This window comes from Ranitomeya imitator, chromosome 5 (assembly GCF_032444005.1).
Source record: "Ranitomeya imitator isolate aRanImi1 chromosome 5, aRanImi1.pri, whole genome shotgun sequence".
Classification (NCBI taxonomy): domain Eukaryota; kingdom Metazoa; phylum Chordata; class Amphibia; order Anura; family Dendrobatidae; genus Ranitomeya; species Ranitomeya imitator.
Window position 1 is genome coordinate 185,879,837 of NC_091286.1, and position 19,841 is coordinate 185,899,677.

The following is a 19,841-nucleotide window of genomic DNA, read 5'->3' on the forward strand; positions in this document are numbered from 1 at the left end:
GGTGGTTTGCACGTTATGGACCGGGCCAATTTTTACAATTCTGACCACTGTCCCTTTATGAGGTTATAACTCTGGAACGCTTCAACGGATGCCGGTGATTCTGACATTGTTTTCTCCTGACATATTGTACTTCATGATAGTGGTAAAATTTCTTTGATATTACCTGCGTTTATTTGTGAAAAAAATGGAAATTTGGCGAAAATTTTGAAAATTTCGCAATTTTCCAACTTTGAATTTTTATGCAATTAAATCACAGAGATATGTCACACAAAATACTTAATACGTATCATTTCCCACATGTCTACTTTACATCAGCACAATTTTTGAACCAAAATTTTTTTTGGTTAGGGAGTTATAAGGGTTAAAAGTTGACCAGCAATTTCTCATTTTTACAACACCATTTTATTTTAGGGACCACATCTCATTTGAAGTCATTTTGAGGGGTCTATATGATAGAGAGAGAGTTTGAGGAGAGAGTTTGAGTAGAGAGAGAGAGTTTGAGGAGAGAGAGAGTTTGAGGAGAGAGTTTGAGGAGAGAGAGAGAGTTTGAGGAGAGAGAGAGTTTGAGGAGAGAGAGAAAGTTTGAGGAGAGAGAGAGTTTGAGGAGAGAGAGAGAGAGTTTCAGGAGAGAGAGAGAGTTTGAGGAGAGAGAGAGTTTGAGGAGAGAGAGAGTTTGAGGAGAGAGAGAGTTTGAGGAGAGAGAGTTTGAGCAGAGAGTTTGAGGAGAGAGAGAGAGTTTGAGGAGAGAGAGAGAGTTTGAGGAGAGAGAGAGAGTTTGAGGAGAGAGAGAAAGTTTGAGGAGAGAGTTTGAGGAGAGAAAGTTTGAGGAGAGAGAGAGTTTGAGGAAAGAGAGAGAGTTTGAGGAGAGAGAGAGTTTGAGGAGAGAGCTTGAGGAGAGAGAGCGTTTGAGGAGAGTTTGAGGATAGAGAGAGAGAGTTTGAGGAGAGAGTTTGAGGAGAGAGTTTGAGAAGAGAGAGTTTGAGGAGAGAGAGTTTGAGGAGAGAGAGAGAGAGTTTGAGGAGAGAGTTTGAGGAGAGAGAGAGAGTTTGAGGAGAGTTTGAGGAGAGAGAGAGAGAGAGTTTGAGGAGAGAATTTGAGGAGAGAGAGAGTTTGAGGAGAGAGAGTTTGAGGAGAGTTTGAGGAGAGAGAGAGAGAGAGAGTTTGAGGAGAGAGAGAGTTTGAGGAGAGAGTGAGGAAAGAGTGAGGAGAGAGACAGAGAGTTTTAGGAGAGAGTTTTAGGAGAGAGCGCTTGAGGAGAGAGTTTGAGGAGAGAGAGAGAGTTTGAGGAGAGAAAGTTTGAGAGAGAGAGTTTGAGGAGAGAGTTTGAGGAGAGAGAGAGAGAGAGTTTGAGGAGAGAGAGCTTGAGGAGAGTTTGAGGAGAGAGAGAGTTTGAGGAGAGAGAGTTTGAGGAGAGAGAGAGAGTTTGAGGAGAGAGTTTGAGGAGAGAGAGAGAGAGAGTTTGGGGAGAGAGTTTGAGGAGAGAGAGAGTTTGAGGAGAGAGAGAGAGAGAGAGAGTTTGAGGAAAGAAAGAGAGAGAGTTTGAGGAGAGAGAGAGAGTTTGAGGAGAGAGAGAGAGAGAGTTTGAGGAGAGAGAGAGATTAAAAACTTGGGGCTAAAACAACATTTTAGTGGTAAAATTTAAATTTATTATTTCTTCTCTGCTCAGTGGCATAAAATTCTGAAAGGCACATATGGTGTCAATATGATCACTGAACCCCTAGATGAATTCATTAGGGAGTTTAGTTTGCAAAATGAGTTTACATATAGGGGGTTTCTGTTTTTCTGGCACCTCAGGGGCTCTGCCAATGTGACATGGCCCCCTCACACCAGACAAGCAAAATCTGAACTCCAATATGGCGCCTCTTCCATTCTGAGCTTTGCACTGTGCCTTAAAAGTAGTATTCCCCACAATTTCTCCTGTTACCCTTATGAAAATGCAGTATTTTGTGCTAAAAACATATTTGTGGGGAAAAAATTTTTTTTTTTTCTTTTACGGCTCAATGTTATCTGTGAAGCACCTGAGGGTTCAATGTGCTCACCATACATCTAGATCAGATCAGTTTCCTGAGGGGTCTAGTTTCCAAAATGGTGGTACATAAGTAATCAGAGCAGTGTTTGCTCCGTCCACCAGTAGATACGGTTATTCTCCCAGTAACTATGGCATTCGGCTTTCCCAGTAGTCACAACACTACTTCTTTCCTTCCCACAGTAAGGCCATGTTCACACTTTGCGGTTTTTACCGCGGAACCGTGGCGATTTTGCCGCTGCGGGTCCGCTGCAGTTTCCATTGCGTTTACAGTAACATGTAAACCCTATGGAAACCGCAAACCGCTGTGCACATGCTGTGGGAAAAACCGCGCGGGAACGCAGCGGTTTACAATCCGCAGCATGTCACTTCTTTGTGCAGAATCGCAGCGATTCTGCACCCATAGGAATGCATTGATCCGCTTACTTCCCGCATGGGGCTGTGCCCACCATGCGGGAAGTAATGCGGATAATGTGCAGATGGTACCCGGTGTGGAGGAGAGGAGACTCTCCTCCAGGCCCTGGGAACCATATTTGTGTAAAAAAAAAAATTTAAATTAAAAATAATGATATACTCACCATATTTGTGTAAAAAAAAAAATTTAAATTAAAAATAATGATATACTCACCTCTCAGCGCTGCACGCGGCCGTCTGGTCTCAGGTTGCTATGCGAGCAGGACCTGCGGTGACGTCGCAGTCACATGACCGTGACGTCACGAAGGTCCTTCTCGCACAGCATCTATGGAACCGGACCGCCGCGTGCAGCGCCGAGGAGATCAGGACGTCAGAGGGTGAGTATATCATTATTTTTAACATTACTATTGATGCTGCACATGCCTTGTGCAGGCGTGTACTACGGAGGACAGAGAATGAACTTCAATCCAATATTGCAGCCAGCGTGCAGCCAGCGGGTAAGGAAAGGGTGAATCAAACACCCGAAAACCCCGCCCCTATGGCTGAAGATTGTTCCAAATTCAGGTGACAGAGTCCCTTTAAAGGGAACCTGTCAGCAGGATTGTGCCCAGTAATCAACAGACAGTGTCAGGTTGGTGCCGTTATACAGAATAAAATGATACCTGGGTGATGAAATCCGTCTTTTGGTTGTTTAATCTTTACTTTCTGCTTTCAGTTAATGATATGCTTAAGTAAAAGTTCAAAGTTTGGATGAGAATTTTAATCAAATTAGTGAAAATGAATTAAAAATATCAAACATACACATATTTGGTATCGCTGCGTACAGAATTGCCCGACCTATCAAAAAAAAAAAAGGATTAATCTGATCGCTAAACGACGTAGTGAGAAAAAACTCAAAATGCCAGAATTACATTTTTTTCGCAATAGAATGCAATAAAAGGAGATCAAAAGAAGGTATCTCCACCAAAATGGTATCATTAAAAACGTCAGCTCCACATGCAGAAAATAAGTCCTCACCCGACCCCAGATCAGGAAAAATGGAGACGCTACGGGTATCGGAAACTTGTGTTTTTTGGTTTTTTTAAGCAAAGTTAGGAATTTTTTTCACCAGTTAGATTAAAAAAACCTAGACATGTTTGGTGTCTATGAACTCGCAATGACCTGGAGAATCATAATGGCAGGTCAGTTTTAGCATTTAGAGAACCTAGCAAAAAAGCCAAACAAAAAACAAATGTGGGATTGCATTTTTTTTGCAATTTCACCGCAGTTGGAATTCTTTCCCCATTTTCTAGTACACGACATGGCAAAACCAATTATGTCATTCAAAAGTACATCTCGTCCCTCAAAAAATAAGCCCTCACATGACCATATTGACTGAAAAATAAAAAAGTTATGGCTCTGGGAAGAAGGGGAGCGAAAAACAAAAACGGAAAACCCAAAAAAGCTCTGGGGGTTAAAGGGAACCTGTCACCCCGTTTTTTGAGATTGAGCTATAAATACTGTTAAATAGGGCCTGCGCTGTGTGTTCCTATAGTGTATGTAGTGTACCCCGATTCCCCATGTATGCTGAGAAATAACTTACCAAAGTCGCCGTTTTCGCCTGTCAATCAGGCTGGTCAGGTCGGGAGGGCGTGGTGACATCGCTGGTTCTTCCTCAGCTTTACGTTGGTGGCGTAGTGGCGTAGTGGTGAACAAGCAGCGCGCGATCTGCGCTGTCATCCCTTTCGTCGGTGGGGGCGGCCATCTTCCTGGGGCCGCGCGTGCGCAGATCGAGTGCTCTGCTGCACGGGGCTTCAGGAAAATGGCCGCGGGATGCCGCACGTGCGCATTAGAGATCGCGGCGGCCATTTTCCCAAAGCCGAGATGCAAACTGACAGTGAGCGCCAGCCGGAAAGCACAGCGGTGACGTCACCGCTGTGCTCTGCTTTCCGGCCGGCGCTTACACAGTGCAGAGAAGCACAGCGCCGGGGGACAGACACCGGAATGTAAGTATGTAGTGTTTGTTTTTTTTTACGTTTACGCTGGTAACCGGGGTAAACATCGGGTTACTAAGCGCGGCCCTGCGCTTCGTAACCCGATGTTTACCCTGGTTACCAGTGAAGACATCGCTGAATCGGCGTCACACACGCCGATTCAGCGATGTCTGAGGGAGTCCAGCGACGAAATAAAGTTCTGGACTTTCTGCGCCGACCAACGATGGCACAGCAGGATCCAAATCGCTGCTGCGTGTCAAACAAAATGATATCGCTAGCCAGGACGCTGCAACGTCACGGATTGCTAGCGATATCGTTCAGTGTGAAGGTACCTTAAGAGTCACTTCCGTCTCTCTGTCTGTCTGTCTTTCTTTCTGTCACAGTTATTCATTCGCTGATTGGTCTCGGCAGCTGCCTGTCATAGCTGCCGCGACCAATCAGCGATGGGCACAGTCCGGAAGAAAATGGCCGCTCCTTCCTCCCTGTAGTCAGTGCCCGGCGTCCGCATACTCCCCTCCGGTCAGCGCTCACACAGGGTTAATGGCAGCGTTGACCGCGGTGTAACGCACTCGGTTAACGCTGCTATTAACCCTGTGTGACCACCTTTTTACTATTCATGCTGCCTATGCAGCATGAATAGTAAAAATATCTAATGTTAAAAATAATAAAAAAAATAAAAAATAGTTAAATACTCACCCTCCGGTGGCCCCCCCGGATCAGGAACCGGCTTTCCCACTCCGCGCGACGCCCGCTGCATGCATTGCGGTCTCGCGATATGATGACGTACGGTCTCGCGAGACCGCTACGTCATCATCTCGCGAGACCGCAATGCAATCTTCAGACCGGAGCGCGCGACACGCATCGGTAATCGGCCGCTTCGATCCGGAGGCTCCAGGAGGGGAGTATGTAACTACTTTTTATTTTAATTCTTTGTTTTTTAAACAGGGATATGGTGCATACTACGAGACTGGCCAATATACTACGTGACTGGGCAGTATACTACGTGGCTGGGCAATATACTACGTGGCTCTATGCTGTATACTACGTGGCTCTGTACTGTATACTACGTGGCTGGACAATATACTACATGACTGGGCAGTATACTACGTGGCTGGGCAATATACTACGTGGCTCTGTACTGTATACTACGAGGCTGGGCAATATACTACGTGGCTCTGTGCTGTATACTACGTGGCTCTGTGCTGTATACTACGTGGCTCTGTGCTGTATACCACGTGGCTCTGTGCTGTATACCACGTGGCTCTGTGCTGTATACCACGTGGCTCTGTGCTGTATACCACGTGGCTCTGTGCTGTATACCACGTGGCTCTGTGCTGTATACCACGTGGCTCTGTGCTGTATACTACGTGACTCTGTGCTCTATACTACGTGGCTCTGTGCTGTATACTACGTGACTGGGCAAGCTGGGCAATATACTATGTGGCTGGGCGATATACTATGTGGCTGGGCAATATACTATGTGGCTGGGCAATATACTATGTGACTGGGCAATATACTATGTGGCTGGGCAATATACTATGTGGCTGGGCAATATACTATGTGGCTGGGCAATATACTACGTGGCTGGACAATATATTACGTGGACATGCATATTCTAGAATACCCGATGCGTTAGAATCGGGCCACCATCTGGTCGCATATATGACTCCACAAGAGGCGCACTGGGACAGAATGATCACTGCTGACACTTTTGATAAAGAGATCATTGAGTAACCGCAGACACGATACACTAAATTTACACCACATTTTGGTGTCTTATTTGCAGTGAAATTTGCTTGATATATTACACTAATGCATCTATAGATTTTACGGACCAAATGTATGCCAAAGAGGTGCACCAAATCAGGACCCTGCAGCAAAACTGTGCTGAAACGCGTGCATGCCAGAAAGGTAGCTGGAGAAGCAGACATGAAAACGTCAATCTCTATGAGAAAACCCAAATGTGAATTTAGCCTCACACCATAAGTGTCTAACGGAGGCCGCTATCATGCAGTAAGTTTTCTGGCACGTGTGCTATGTGACATTTTGCAGATGGATCACACACCCGTCACAATGAATGTCGCTTTTCACATGTTCTTAAGGAAAGAAAAGGAGGCAGGTCCTACTGTGATTGGTGGATCAAACTCGTGAATGAACAACGCAACGGATGGCACCATCATTTCCATGTACAGCGGCTAAAAGAACTTAGAATTCTTTCTTCATGTGAGAAAAATGGGTGTCACCGATATGGGAAAAAAATGGACCCAGCAGACTGAAAAATGGTCAATTTTTCATGTACAAAAATTAAGGGTGCCACAGACCTGCTTTTTTCAATGTTCACATTTCTTTGATAGTAAAATCTTGGGAGCCATTCTTGCACACAAAAAAATAAAAAAAATCACTGCCACAGATAAAAAGCCGTCTTTTTTTGCATACAAGAGACATCACTGATATCTTAGGGTAGGTGCACACGGTCAGTAAACGCTGAGGGTTGGAGGCTGCGTACATCTGTAATGTCCAATCCCCAGCAGCTGGATGTTACAGCATAGTGGAGATGGGATTTCAGGAAATCCCATCTCCACTATGCATGCACAGATGCCTGCAGCTTCCCTGTGGAGACGGACATGTGTCGCGTCTTTCCAGACCGCAGCATGTCTATTTATCTTGCGGAGACGCTCAGCCTCCACAAGATAAAAGTCCCGTACACAATGTATTGGACGTGGTGATTCTGCACGGTTCAGTGAACACATGCGGAGTCACCTGCGTTCAATAGCCGTCAGCACCTTGGACGCAGTGTACATGTGCTGCATCCAAAGCGCTGCCAATTCCTGAACGTCTGCACATACCCTAAGGCTATGTGCACACGATGCGGATTTGCTGCGGATCCGCAGTGGATTTTTAAGTGCAGAAACGCTGCAGATCCGCACTGTGATGTACAGTACAATGTAAATCAATGGGGTAAAAAAATAGCTGTGCAGATGGTATGGTGCGGAAAAATCAGTGCGGAATTGCTGCGGATTTCAAAGAAGTGCATGTCACTTCTTTTGTGCGGATCTGCAGCGTTTCTGCACCCCTCCATGTTAAAAATCCGCAGTGGCAAAAACAGCACAAAATCCGCATCAATTCCGCATAAGAACCGCACAAAATCCGCATAAAAACTGCAGCTGCGGATTCTGCCAGGAGATGCGGATTTTGTGCAGAAAATTCTGCACCTCTTTTCTTACGTGTGCACATAGCCTAAATGAGGCCTTACATGTGATCCAGTGCCAGGAAGGACCTATGGCATCTGAACCCCCCTTTTTTAACTTTGTGCTTTATGTCTACAAACTAGGGTAGACAAAATGAAGTTTGGCAGCGAGATCATTCTCATAGCTACATGCAACACTCACACTTGAAAATACAATTTAGGCCAAGGCTACACAGCCACTTGTCACCGGACATAGAAACTGCAGTGACACGTTGGATGTAATGACTTCCTATGGGGTCGCATTGCCACACCACACACTCAAAAAGTGTTGGATTCTTTGTCACTTGTCACACACAACACATTTGCCATTGACTTTAATGCAAGAGACTTGTGTGCAACTTGGCTTAATATTTACTGCATAATCAGAGCTCTAATATAGTTTATCCATGACAAGTTGCAAGTACTGCCGTCACACATCATGCCGCCCCAGACATAAAGGAAGTTTGTTACCATGTTCTGGCTACCTAATCTGAGAGAGGCATAATCAGGGGTGTAACTACAACAGGTGGAGGGGTTGCAATCACATCCGGGCCCTGGAGCCTAGGGGGCCCTAAAAGTCCCTTTGGCCTATAGAAAAAGACTATTGCTATTAAAGATTTAAAATATTTGGGGGCCCCCATTGGAGCTTTCGCATCAGAGCCCATGAGTTTCAAGTTACGCCACTGGGCATAATATACACACAGGAACCCTGATATGTCACTTACTGGGCTGCACGCTGCAGTTTTGATAAAATCCCTGTTTTGTCAGCAGGAGATTATCACTATAGGACTAGTAAAGTCCTCCTTAATTATGAGCGCTGTATTGCCCCGTCCCCACCACTGATTGGCAGCTTCCTGCCTATGTATAGAATACAAAGAAAGCTGCCAATCTGTGGTGTGCGGGGTTATACAGAGCTCAGCATTCAAAGAATTGGTAGATTTGCAGCAGATAAAACAATGATTATATCAAAATGACAGCACGCAGCCTAGTAATTGATACATTGCTGGAATCGGGGTCTCTGTCTCTACATTATGCAGCTCTCAAATGGGGTAACAAAAAACCCGGTGACAGATTCCCTTTAATGTTTTGGACAAGTATCTTGTGACCTGGGCTTGCTAAAATATCCTTAGTAAAAAAATATCTAGCGTTACACCCTAATCACTTTTGTATTTTGCTTTATTACACAATACCCTACAGATCTCTCTAACTAATCCCTAAATATGTTTTTATTCAATGTATTTCCTGCCTCAGCGATGTGCCCTGATGATGTCCTTCAATGAGGGTAACAGGCGCTGTGGGAGTGAGTGCCGCCCCAGCCTCCTGTGCCATCCAGGTTGAGACTCCGCACCAACAAAACTTCACCGGAAGTAAAGTAAAAAACACATATAGGGATTAGTTATAAAGGGAGAAGTGTACGGCATTGTATGATGAAGCAAATTACAAAGGTTGTTAGGGTGTAAAAACTGATATTTAGAAAGGACATATTAGCTGCTGGACCAACCCTTTAAATGTCGCTTTCAATCTCTGACAGTGGCACTTACAGGGTGTGGACGAAGGAAGCGCGTGCCACTTCAAGCAGCCATTGAACCCCCCCCATGACACGAACCCACACATACAGTTCCAACAACTGAAAAATGAAAAAATTATTATGAAAAAAATAAAAAAAAATCGGGTTACAAGCAAATTTTCTTTTTTTATGAATTTACAACTTTATATCTTTATTTTTTTTTTTTTACCACTTAAATAAATATAAGTTAGGTTAATCCTGGAATCTTTCTGACCTGGAGAATCAAGTTGCCAGGTCATTTTTACAGTTCAATAAACGACGCAAAAACAAAACTCAAAACAATTGCGCATTTACATTTCTTTTCACAACTTCAGTGCATTTGGCTTACTTTTCCCCATTTCCAATACATTAAGTGGCACAATTAATAGTGTCACTCAAAAATGCAACTTGGCACACAAAAAACAAGTCTTCAAACAGCTAGGTGGGTGGTAAAGAAAAAAAAACCTTAAGGCTCTAGGGAAAAGCGGAAGGAAAAAACAAAAGCAAAACAAAAATTTGTAACTCAGCCAGTCAGGAAGCGTTTAAAAAGGTGAAAAGCCAAAAACCAGTTAAAGGGAACCTGTCACCCCCAAAATCGAAGATGAGGTAAGCCCACCGGCATCAGGGGCTTATCTACAGCATTCTGTAATGCTGTAGATAAGCCCTCGATGTAACCTGAAAGATGAGAAAAAGAGGTTAGATTATACTCACCCATGGGCGGTCCCACTCCAATCTGATGGGCGTCGCGGTCCGGTCCGGTCCGGGGCCTCCCATCTTCTTACGATGATGTCCTCTTCTTGTCTTCCTGACACGGCGCAGGTGCAGGCGTACTTTGTCTGCCCTGTTGAGGGCAGAGCAAAGTACTGCAGTGCGCAGGCGCTGAGCCTCTCTGACGTTTCCCGATGCCTGCGCACTGCAGTACTTTGCTCTGCCCTCAACAGGGCAGACAAAGTACGCCTGCGCCAGAGCCGCAGCGTGAAGACAAGAAGAGGACGTCATCGTTAGAAGATGGGAGGCCCCGGACCGGACCGCGACGCCCATCGCAGCGGGAACGCCCCTGGGTGAGTATAATCTAACCTCTTTTTCTCATCTTTCAGGTTACATCGGGGGCTTATCTACAGCATTACAGAATGCTGTAGATAAGCCCCCGATGCCGGTGGGTTTAGCTCACCTTCGATTTTGGGGGCGATAGGTTCCCTTTAAGGTCCCCTATACACACAAGTGCTTCTCACAAAATTAGAATATCATCAAAAAGTTAATCTATTTCAGATCTTCAATACAAAAAGTGAATCTCATATATTATAGTCATTACAAACAGAGTGATCTTTTTCAAGTGTTTATTTCTGTTAATGTTGATGATTATTGGTTACAGCCAATAAGAACCCAAAAGTCATTATCTCACTAAATTAGAATACTTTATAACACCAGCTTGAAAAATAATTTTAAAATCTGAAATGTTGGCCTACTGAAATGTATGTTCAGTAAATGCACTCAATACTTGAGGCTCCTTTTGCATCAATTACTGCATCAATGTGGCGTGGCATGGAGGCGATCAGCCTGTGGCACTGCTGAGGTGTTATGGAAGCCGGGGTGCTTTGATAGCAGCCTTCAGCTCGTCTGCATTGTTGGGTCTGGTGTCTCATCTCCCTCTTGACAAGGTCAGGCGAGTTTGCTGGCCAATCAAGCACAGTGATACTGTTGTTTTTAAATCCGGTATTGCAAATTGTCTCTTCAGAGAGGAAGAGGACTAGAACTCTAGTAGTAGAGTTCTAGTCCTCTTCCTCTCTGAAGAGACAATTTGCATATTTCCCAGAGGAGCATTGCGGCTTTAAGTCTCCTCACCTCGACATGCTTATCATGTCACTCTCCGCAAGGAGAAACGATACTTCTTGGATCCCGGTCAGACGCCTCTCAATCAGCCAAACCATATCTCCACTTTGCACTGACGAGGGGCAGTACCCCGAAACACAGTGTCTGCAAAGTGAGATTCTGATTTGGCTATTACCCTTAGTCATGTGACAAGGCTCGTTAAAGGGTCGACATTGACTGTTAGGATTTCTACTTCCAATAGGTGGCACTAGAGTTCTAGTCCTCTTCCTCTCTGAATAGACAATTTGCATATTTCCCAGAGGAGCATTGCGGATTTAAGTCTCCTCACCTCGACATGCTTATCATGTCACTCTCCGCAAGGAGAAAAGATACTTCTTGGATCTAAATCAGGTATTGTCACTTTTGGCAGTGTGGACAGGTGCCAAGTCCTGCTGGAGAATTAAATTTGCATCTCCAAAAAGCTTGTTGCAGAGGGAAGCATGAAGTGCTCTAAAATTTCCTGGTAGACGGCTGCACTGACTTTGGTCTTGATAAAACACAGTGGACCTACACCAGCAGATGACATGGCTCTCTAAACCATCACGGATTGTGGAAACTTCACACTAGACCTCAAGCAGCTTGGATTGCGGCCTCTCCACTCTTCCTCCAGACTCTGGGACCTTGATTTCCAAATGAAATGCAAAATTTACTTTCATCTGAAACAACACCATGGACCACAGAGCAATAATCCAGTTCTTTTTCTCCTTGGCCAGGTAAGATGCTGGCGTTGTCTATTGGTCATGAGTGGCTTGACACAAGGAATGTGACACTTGTAGCCCATGTCCTGGATACTTCTGTGTGGTGGCTCTTGAAGCAATGACTCCAGCAGCAGTCCACTCCTTGTGAATCTCCCCCAAATTTTTGAATGGCCTTTTCTTAATCTTTCAAGGCTGCAGTTATCCCGGTTGCTTGTGCACCTTTTTCTAAAACACTTCCACTCAACGTTCCATTAACATGCAATGACCTTTTGTGGCTTACCCTCCTTGTGGAGTGTGTCAATGACTGTCTTCTGGACATCTGTCAAGTCAGCAGTCTTCCCCATGATTATGGAGCCTACTGAAACCAACTAAGGTACCTTTTTAATTGATTAGGAAGCATGCAGATGTTTTTTGTTAATTATTCTAATTTACTGAGATAATGACTTTTGTGTTTTCACCATAGCCATAATCATCAACATTAACAGAAATAAACACTTGAAATAGATCGCTCTGTAATGACTCTATATAATATGAGTTTCACTTTTTGTGTTGAAGAACTGAAATAAATTAACTTTTTGATGATATTCTAATTTTGTGAGAAGTACTTGTATTAGATAGAAGTGGGATGACCCTGTGATTTTGGTCGATTCTGATAGGGGGCCTCCCGGCTCACCTCCAAAAGAAGACATTGGGTAGGAAGGGGGGGGGGTCGAAGGATCCAGCCATTGGAATTTCAATCAGGAGATACGTGTGTCCAACGAGGAAATAGCGCTCTCACAGAGAACAAAGGATGGCGGAGCTGATGGTTCCTGTGTATGGGGAAGTCTGGAGAGAGAGCTGTCTCACCTGCCATTAGTAACCTCAGGACACACAACTGCTAGAGAACTACAGTACATCAGACACATTAATAAATCTACCCCAGTTTTGCACCTTTTTCACTGTACCACAATAGTATAAAATAGCCAAAGAACGTTTAAGCCATCATTCTAATTTGATGATGCAAAAGTCATCCTACAAACAGTAAGTAGTTACACACCGCAGATATACAAGATCCAATGATGCACAACTGACAAGTGTGAATTCTAGGGCTTTCACGTTGATCACCTCACTGACAGCTCATAGTTATACCCCCAAGGGTACGGCACACTGATCTGCCTCCAGAGCCACACAACAACATAGGATGGAGCAATGTACAAGAAAGTCTACACAGAACATGACATGCAAAAATCATTTAAGTTACAGGTTTCTCAGAAAATATTCAAACCTGACTAGAACGATATAGGGGCACTTCTATACCCTGATGTCGGCCCTGAAAAAAATGACAAATTTTATTAGCCACAGTAACTTTTGGAAATTATGTTTACCTTGTTCCACCAAAATAAATAGATAAAACTATGTTCATATCTGCCTCATGGCTTACATTCAGAATGGGATGTCATATACTGACTTATCGCAGGGGTCCATTGGGGTTATGTTATGGGGTGTGACCACACATCTGATCGAAGTTCTGAGCCAAGTCTCCCATGGCAGCGTGAAGAGAGCCCTTGCCTAGCGTTATTCCATAATAAAAAATAAAGGATTTTTTCCATCCTTTTGTTTTTAATATACATATGGCCGTGTGTTGTAAAATATATTACTAGCACATACTTACCTATGGAATTCCTGCCATTCCTTCCTCCCGCTGACTATGTCCTATGCCAAGTCATTTCTCCATCTCCTCCGCTGCCGGCATCGGCGTACATCTCACCGCACTCGGATGATAGAGTGCTGTGCGTTGTGTCACTCGCACCCATAGACTTATATGGGTGCGAGTGAGCCGAGTCTCGGCGCCAATCTCAGCATGCTGCAATTGTTCTCGCATGCTGATTTGGCATGAGAAAATAATAACAAATGTGATCTGCTCCATAGAGTAACACTGGGCCGAGTGCTAAGCGATGTTTTATCTCATAGCACTCAGCCGTATTGTACGGTAGTGTGACTCCAGCCCTAGGGTGTGACTACTGCAGTCAATCAGTGGCTGTAGCCACAGCTTGTCAGGCGCCAACAACAGAAGAGAAGGTTAGGAGTCTAGCAGAGGACCTTGTAAACGGTACAAACAGATATCATGTTGCATACATCTACATGACCACTGTGAGGAAAAGTGTAATTTCAGCACAGCTCTCAATTATTTTCAACTCCTTCTCACACTAGTATTGTGGGTATGAGGAAACAAAAGGGCTCACTCTGGTAGGCCCAGAGTCATCAAACATTTAAAGGGTTTTACCATCTCCAAAATCCTATCCAAATATATAGTACGGTAATAATAATAATATTAGCAAATACCTCCAATTAAAAATGTTGTATAGTTCTTCTGATTCGCTATGTCACTTACCCACTGTGCATGGCACTAGTGCAGTAGGTTTCCACTAACAGCTGTCACTTTATGAGTGGTCATAGCTATGGGTACCTAAGCTGCTGCAATGCCCTGCACAATAAAGTAGCAAATCAGAAGAACTATACTACATTTCTAATAGGAGGCATTTGCTAATATTATTATTACATCTTAGGCCTCTTTCACACTTCCGTCGGGCCGACATACTGATGGACGTTGTGAATTTACTGCACGACGTGGGCAGCGGATGCAGTTTTTCTACGCATCTGCTGCCCATTCTGCAGTCCGGGGAGGAGGAGGCGGAGTTTTTTTTGTGACGACGGTCCGTCAAAACACAACGCATCCGTCGCACGACTGACGCAATGTGTGGCAATCCGTCGCTAATACAAGTCTATGGGCAAAAAACACATCCTGTGAGCACATTTGCACGATCCGTTTTTTGCCCAAAACAACAGATTTCAACGGATTGCAAAAAACGGAAGTGTGAAAGAAGCCTAATACACATTGGGATAGGATCTTGGAGATGAGAATACCCCATTAACTCTTACCCTGTAAACAGGCGATAAATGTAATTGGTGGGAAACTGCTTTACTATGCAAACAATTACTGATGTAAACTACTGACCAAATACTGACCGTGTGAACGTGGTGTAAAGGTACGGTCACGCATAACGATATCGTTAACGATATCGTTGCTTTTTGTGACGTAGCAACGATATCGTTAACGAAATCGTTATGCGTGACAGCGACCAACGATCAGGCCCCTGCTGGGAGATTGTTGGTTGCTGGGGAATGATCAGGACTTTATTTCGTCGCTGGATCACCAGCTGACATCGCTGAATCGGCGTGTGTGATGCCGATTCAGCGATGTCTTCACTGGTAACCAGGGTAAACATCGGGTTACTAAGCGCAAGGCCGCGCTTAGTAACCCGATGTTTACCCTGGTTACCATTGTAAAAGTAAAAAAAAACCAAACACTACATACTTACATTCCTGTCACGTTCCTCAGCGTCAGCTTCCCTGAGTCCCCCAGTGTCAGGACCGGTCGGCCGCAAAGCAGAGCATAGCGGTGATGTCACCGCTCTGCTTTCCGTCCGGCGCTTACACAGTGCAGGGAAGCTGACGCTGGGGGACGCGACAGGAATGTAAGTATGTAGTGTTTTTTTTTTTTACTTTTACAATGGTAACCAGGGTTAACATCGGGTTACTAAGCGCGGCCCTGTGCTTAGTAATCCGATGTTTACCCTGGTTACCCAGGGACTTCGGCATCGTTGGTCGCTGGAGAGCTGTCTGTGTGACAGCTCTCCAGCGACCACACAACGACTTACCAACGATCACGGCCAGGTCGTATCGCTGGTCATGATCGTTGGTAAATCGTAACGGTACCTTTAGTTACTTCAGGTCCCAGATTAGGCAAAACAAAAATTCAGACTCTATACAAGACAAAATACTTGCCCCCTGCTGGAGATAAGCAGCTGTCTGAGTCGTCGAGTGTGCAATCATTTAGCATTCACAGTCCTGTACTGATGGGTATTTGCCATTTAGGGGCCCAAGAAATATATAGGGGAAAACAGCCTTTTGCATTTATACACAGACGCTTCAGGCTGAGACACCAGAGTAGGATAAGCTACTGACTGCCTTAGCAATAAGTAACCTATCACACAAGTCAGAAGGCAGTATGTTTTTGCAGTACCCCTTAAAAAAGTGCAGCCCTGCCCCCCCTCTATTCAGGAGAAAATTAATAATAAATTGTGGGGTCCACTTTCTCCTTTAAAACTTGTGAAAATTAAAAATGTGGGACTGAATTAACATTTTAGTAAAAAAAAAAATTATTTTCTTCTAGTTTGCATTCATTTCTGTAAAACATCTGAAAGGTTAAACTTTCTGAATGCAGTTCATGTAAGCGATGCCGTTTTTATATGAGGTCTTGTTTGCAGGTTTTCTGACGAGTCACTTCTAAAGTTAAGTGTTCCCTAAAAATATACGGTAGGTTTGTGACTTATCTGAACAAAATAAATAATGCTGATGAACTTTTAACCCTTCTAAACATCCTAACAACAAAAAAAATTAAAAATGATGCAGATGTAAAATAGACATGTGGATAATGTTATTTATTAATTATTGTGTGTGGTATCTATTTTTAAAGTCATACAAATACAACGTTTGTAAACTTTACATTTAAAAAAAAATTCAAATTAGATATTTTCATAATGAAATGAAAATTATATTGACTTAAATTTACTACTAAAAGTACAATGTGTCACAAAATAAACAGTCTAAGAATCACTAAAGTATGTGGAAGAATTACAGAGTAAGGCTGTCGTCACACTATCAGTATTTAGGCCAGTCTCACACGTCCAGATAATTCCGATACCGGAAAAATCGGTACCGGAATTATCCGTGTCCGTGTGCTCACGTGGCACATCAGTGTGGCACACGTGCGGCATCCGTGTGCCGCCCATGTGCCGACTGGATACCACACGTACCATGCAGGAGACAGCGCTACAGTTAAAGGGAACCTGTCACCTGAATTTGGCGGGACTGGTTTTGGGTCATTTGGGTGGAGTTTTTGGGTGTTTGATTCACCCTTTCCTTACCCGCTGGCTGCATGCTGGCCACAATATTGGATTGAAATTAATTCTCTGTCCTCCGTAGTACATGCCTGCGCAAGGCAAGATTGCCTTGCGCAGGTGTGTACTACGGAAGACAGAGAATGAACTTCAATCTAATATTGCGGCCAGCATGCAGCCAGCAGGTAAGGAAAGGGTGAATCAAACATCCAAAAACTCCGCCCATATGACCCAAAACCAGTCCCGCCAAATTCAGGTGACAGGTTCCCTTTAAGCGCTGTCCCCTGCATCTGGTGCTGAAGCCCCATTCATTTCTTCTCTCCAGCAGCGTTCGCTGGAAAGAAGGAATTAATTTTTTTTTTTATTTATTTTTGTTTTAAAAATAAAGTTGCCGGTAATCTGCCCCCTCCCACCCCCTGTGCGCCCGCCCGCTGGCATTAAAATACTTACCCAGCTCACTCGGCGCTTGCATCCTCTCAGCGTCGCAGCTCTTCCTGTATGAGCGGTCACGTGGTGCCGCTTATTACAGTAATGAATATGCGGCTCCACCCCTTAATGGGACATCCTTGCCGATATCATGCTGATTGACAGAAGGCTCCCCACTGTCTAACTACAGGGAGTTGATTGTCAATCAGTGTGACGTCAGCAGTGACACCATATCAACAGAGCAGACCAGAATAGGAAAAGCAGCTCTGTTGATGAAGGTCAAGTGAAGTAGAATTGCTGCCAGTAGCCATCCATGACGACTCTGAGCCAACAGATATTGGCACAAGGCGGAAGAGGCAGGTAGTCAGCAACTACTTGTCTGTAAACTTTTAGGCCAATAATAATTAATTAAAAAAAAGATAAATAAGTCTTGCAGACTTATGGGGATTCTCTACTTTCATAGCTGGTACCGGAGGGTATGTATGAGTTATAAATACTCCCGGCCAGGGCTGTCCTGTGGGCACGGCCTCACTCCATACACTTCTATGGAGCCAGGCCAGGTCGTCAAGTTGGCTACGTCACTACACTGGACGGGCACTGCAGACATATTGTTGTGGACTAGACAACCCCTTTACACTTTACCTCCTACAGTTGTCACACAGTGACTTCCTTCTCCCACTGTACAAAAAAAAAGTACCGTAAATGCACATGTCTTTCACAGAATACCATAGTATGCAACAGTTCAGTCTTCTAGAATATTGTATACTTTTATCTGTGGTATTTGATCAGATACCAGACAGGGCGAGTACACATTTGGGATCGTTCTGACAGCCATACTTGAGTTTCAGTCTGGTAAACGGATAGCACACTGATCCAATAGTAACCTGTGCTTGCCAATGATGTGAATCACACTGCAGCATGCATGGGTCAGACCGGTTAATGGACCAGACTGGTACAGGTCAGTAACAGGAAGCTCCTACTTCTGGGTGCCTATTACAATACAAGCAATGGAGGAGATTTTTTACATCTTAACCAGATGCTATGGAGAAAATCTGTAGCAGAAACTAGACTGTGTATTTCCACCATGGATTTCACTGTGTCTAATGCAGAGTTAAATCAGTGTTACAGTATTTCTGCAGCAGGGCCGCTAAACAGAAAGTGGCTGCTAAAATTGCAGAAGAGGAAGCACAGTGTGCTTGTATGGGACTATACGGAGCTGCCGCTAACACTGCAGGACACGAGAGGTGGACGGTGGCCAGTACCATTGGGAGTCCCTAGAAGCCGTTACTACCACTGTAGTACTTTTGTCACACGGACATTCTGTATTTCTTTGACAATAATGAGTGGGGCTTCCTGCACTGAAACTGTAGAGTTAGCGCTGCTTTAGACCGTATGAGATGAAAACTCATTGCTGTATCCATCTCATTCGTAAAAGCAATCTTTCAGCACAAAATGACTGTTTAAACCAATTACAGCACCTTCTAGGGGACCAGAGGTCGCAATAACGTCTGTGCAAGCGTCATTAACGCCTCTGCAGGCTAATATACGCTTTTAGAAAAGTCACACGTGTATTACCATGCATGAGACTATTGCACACTGATGCGGCCGCACGTAGAGGAACTACTTTGCCCACTACAGCGAGTAGTGATACCTCAAGCCCCCCCAGCTTCTGCTCTCCTGGGCGTTTCAGCTACAAATTGATGAAAATGAATGGTGCTGCAAATTCTGCAATGTGCATATTGGATCATCACCCCATCCACACGGGGCTCTTCAGTTCTCAGATCAATGAGATTCCCTGCAGTAGGACCCCCAGCGTTCGGGAAGTTATGTCCTATCCTATGGATAGAGTATTAGGTTGAAACTTGGTACTACCCCTTTAAAGGATTTCCCAATCTGTGGCCGCTTAATTCTATAGTCAAGTGGAGTCTGACAGCCGAGAGCATGATGGCAGTGATATTCCATTGTGACAGAAAGAATACAAGAACTGTATAACAGTAGAATATGGAGATGCTTGATAGAATACAGCAGCCCCAGGGTTATGAGAACGCTACGCCGGCTTCTGTACCACTGTATTAGATTGTATACAGCGGCGATCGTCACTACATGGGACCCTGACCGTCATGAACATCGGCTCTGGTTTCTTTAATTATTAGTGTACGATCTAATATTGGTTAAGAATCAGGTCTGTTCCTTGTTATAAGGTATATTAATGTTTTCATGTATAAATAGCGAGCTCTTAAGATTACATTGACCTACAATTTCTATTACAATTTGGGCTACTGCAAGTTACATACTCCTCCTCAGCTAAAATATTTCTCAAAAATACTAAAAGAAGCATTTTTTTCTTCTATAAAAAATGAAGTGGATAAGATCTATAAAAACACTAGTGCATGCCCTCATCATCTTCCGCCTCGACTACTGCAACAACCTCCTGCTTTGTGGCCTCCGTCCAACACTCTCGCACCCCTCCAATCTATCCTAAACTTTGCTGACCGACTAATCCACCTATTTCCCCAGCTATTCCCCCTGCCTCTCTGCACTGTTAAATCCCTGCACTGATTCCCCATTGCCCAGAGACTCCAGTTCAAAATCCTAACCATCTACTATATAATTGTATAAGGGTCACTTCCTTCTGTCTGTCTGTCTGTCACGGATATTCATTGGTCGCGGCCTCTGTCTGTCATGGAAATCCAAGTCGCTGATTGGTTGCGGCAAAACAGCCA

The 19,841-nt window shown here is 44.3% G+C and overlaps 1 protein-coding gene across 5 annotated transcripts in view; it reads right to left on the reverse strand.

Moving 5' to 3' along the window:
* SCAF8 (SR-related CTD associated factor 8) overlaps positions 1 to 19,841 on the reverse strand; it is a 666,705-nt gene that overhangs the window by 624,309 nt on the left and 22,555 nt on the right. For 2 of the 5 annotated variants that reach the window (XM_069769411.1, XM_069769409.1), the window contains exon 2: positions 13,017 to 13,061. The exons of the other annotated variants lie outside the window; for them this stretch is intronic. In XM_069769411.1, coding sequence (XP_069625512.1) covers positions 13,017 to 13,061 — 45 coding nt within the window. The remainder of the gene's footprint in view (positions 1 to 13,016; positions 13,062 to 19,841) is intronic. 5 annotated transcript variants of the gene reach the window in all.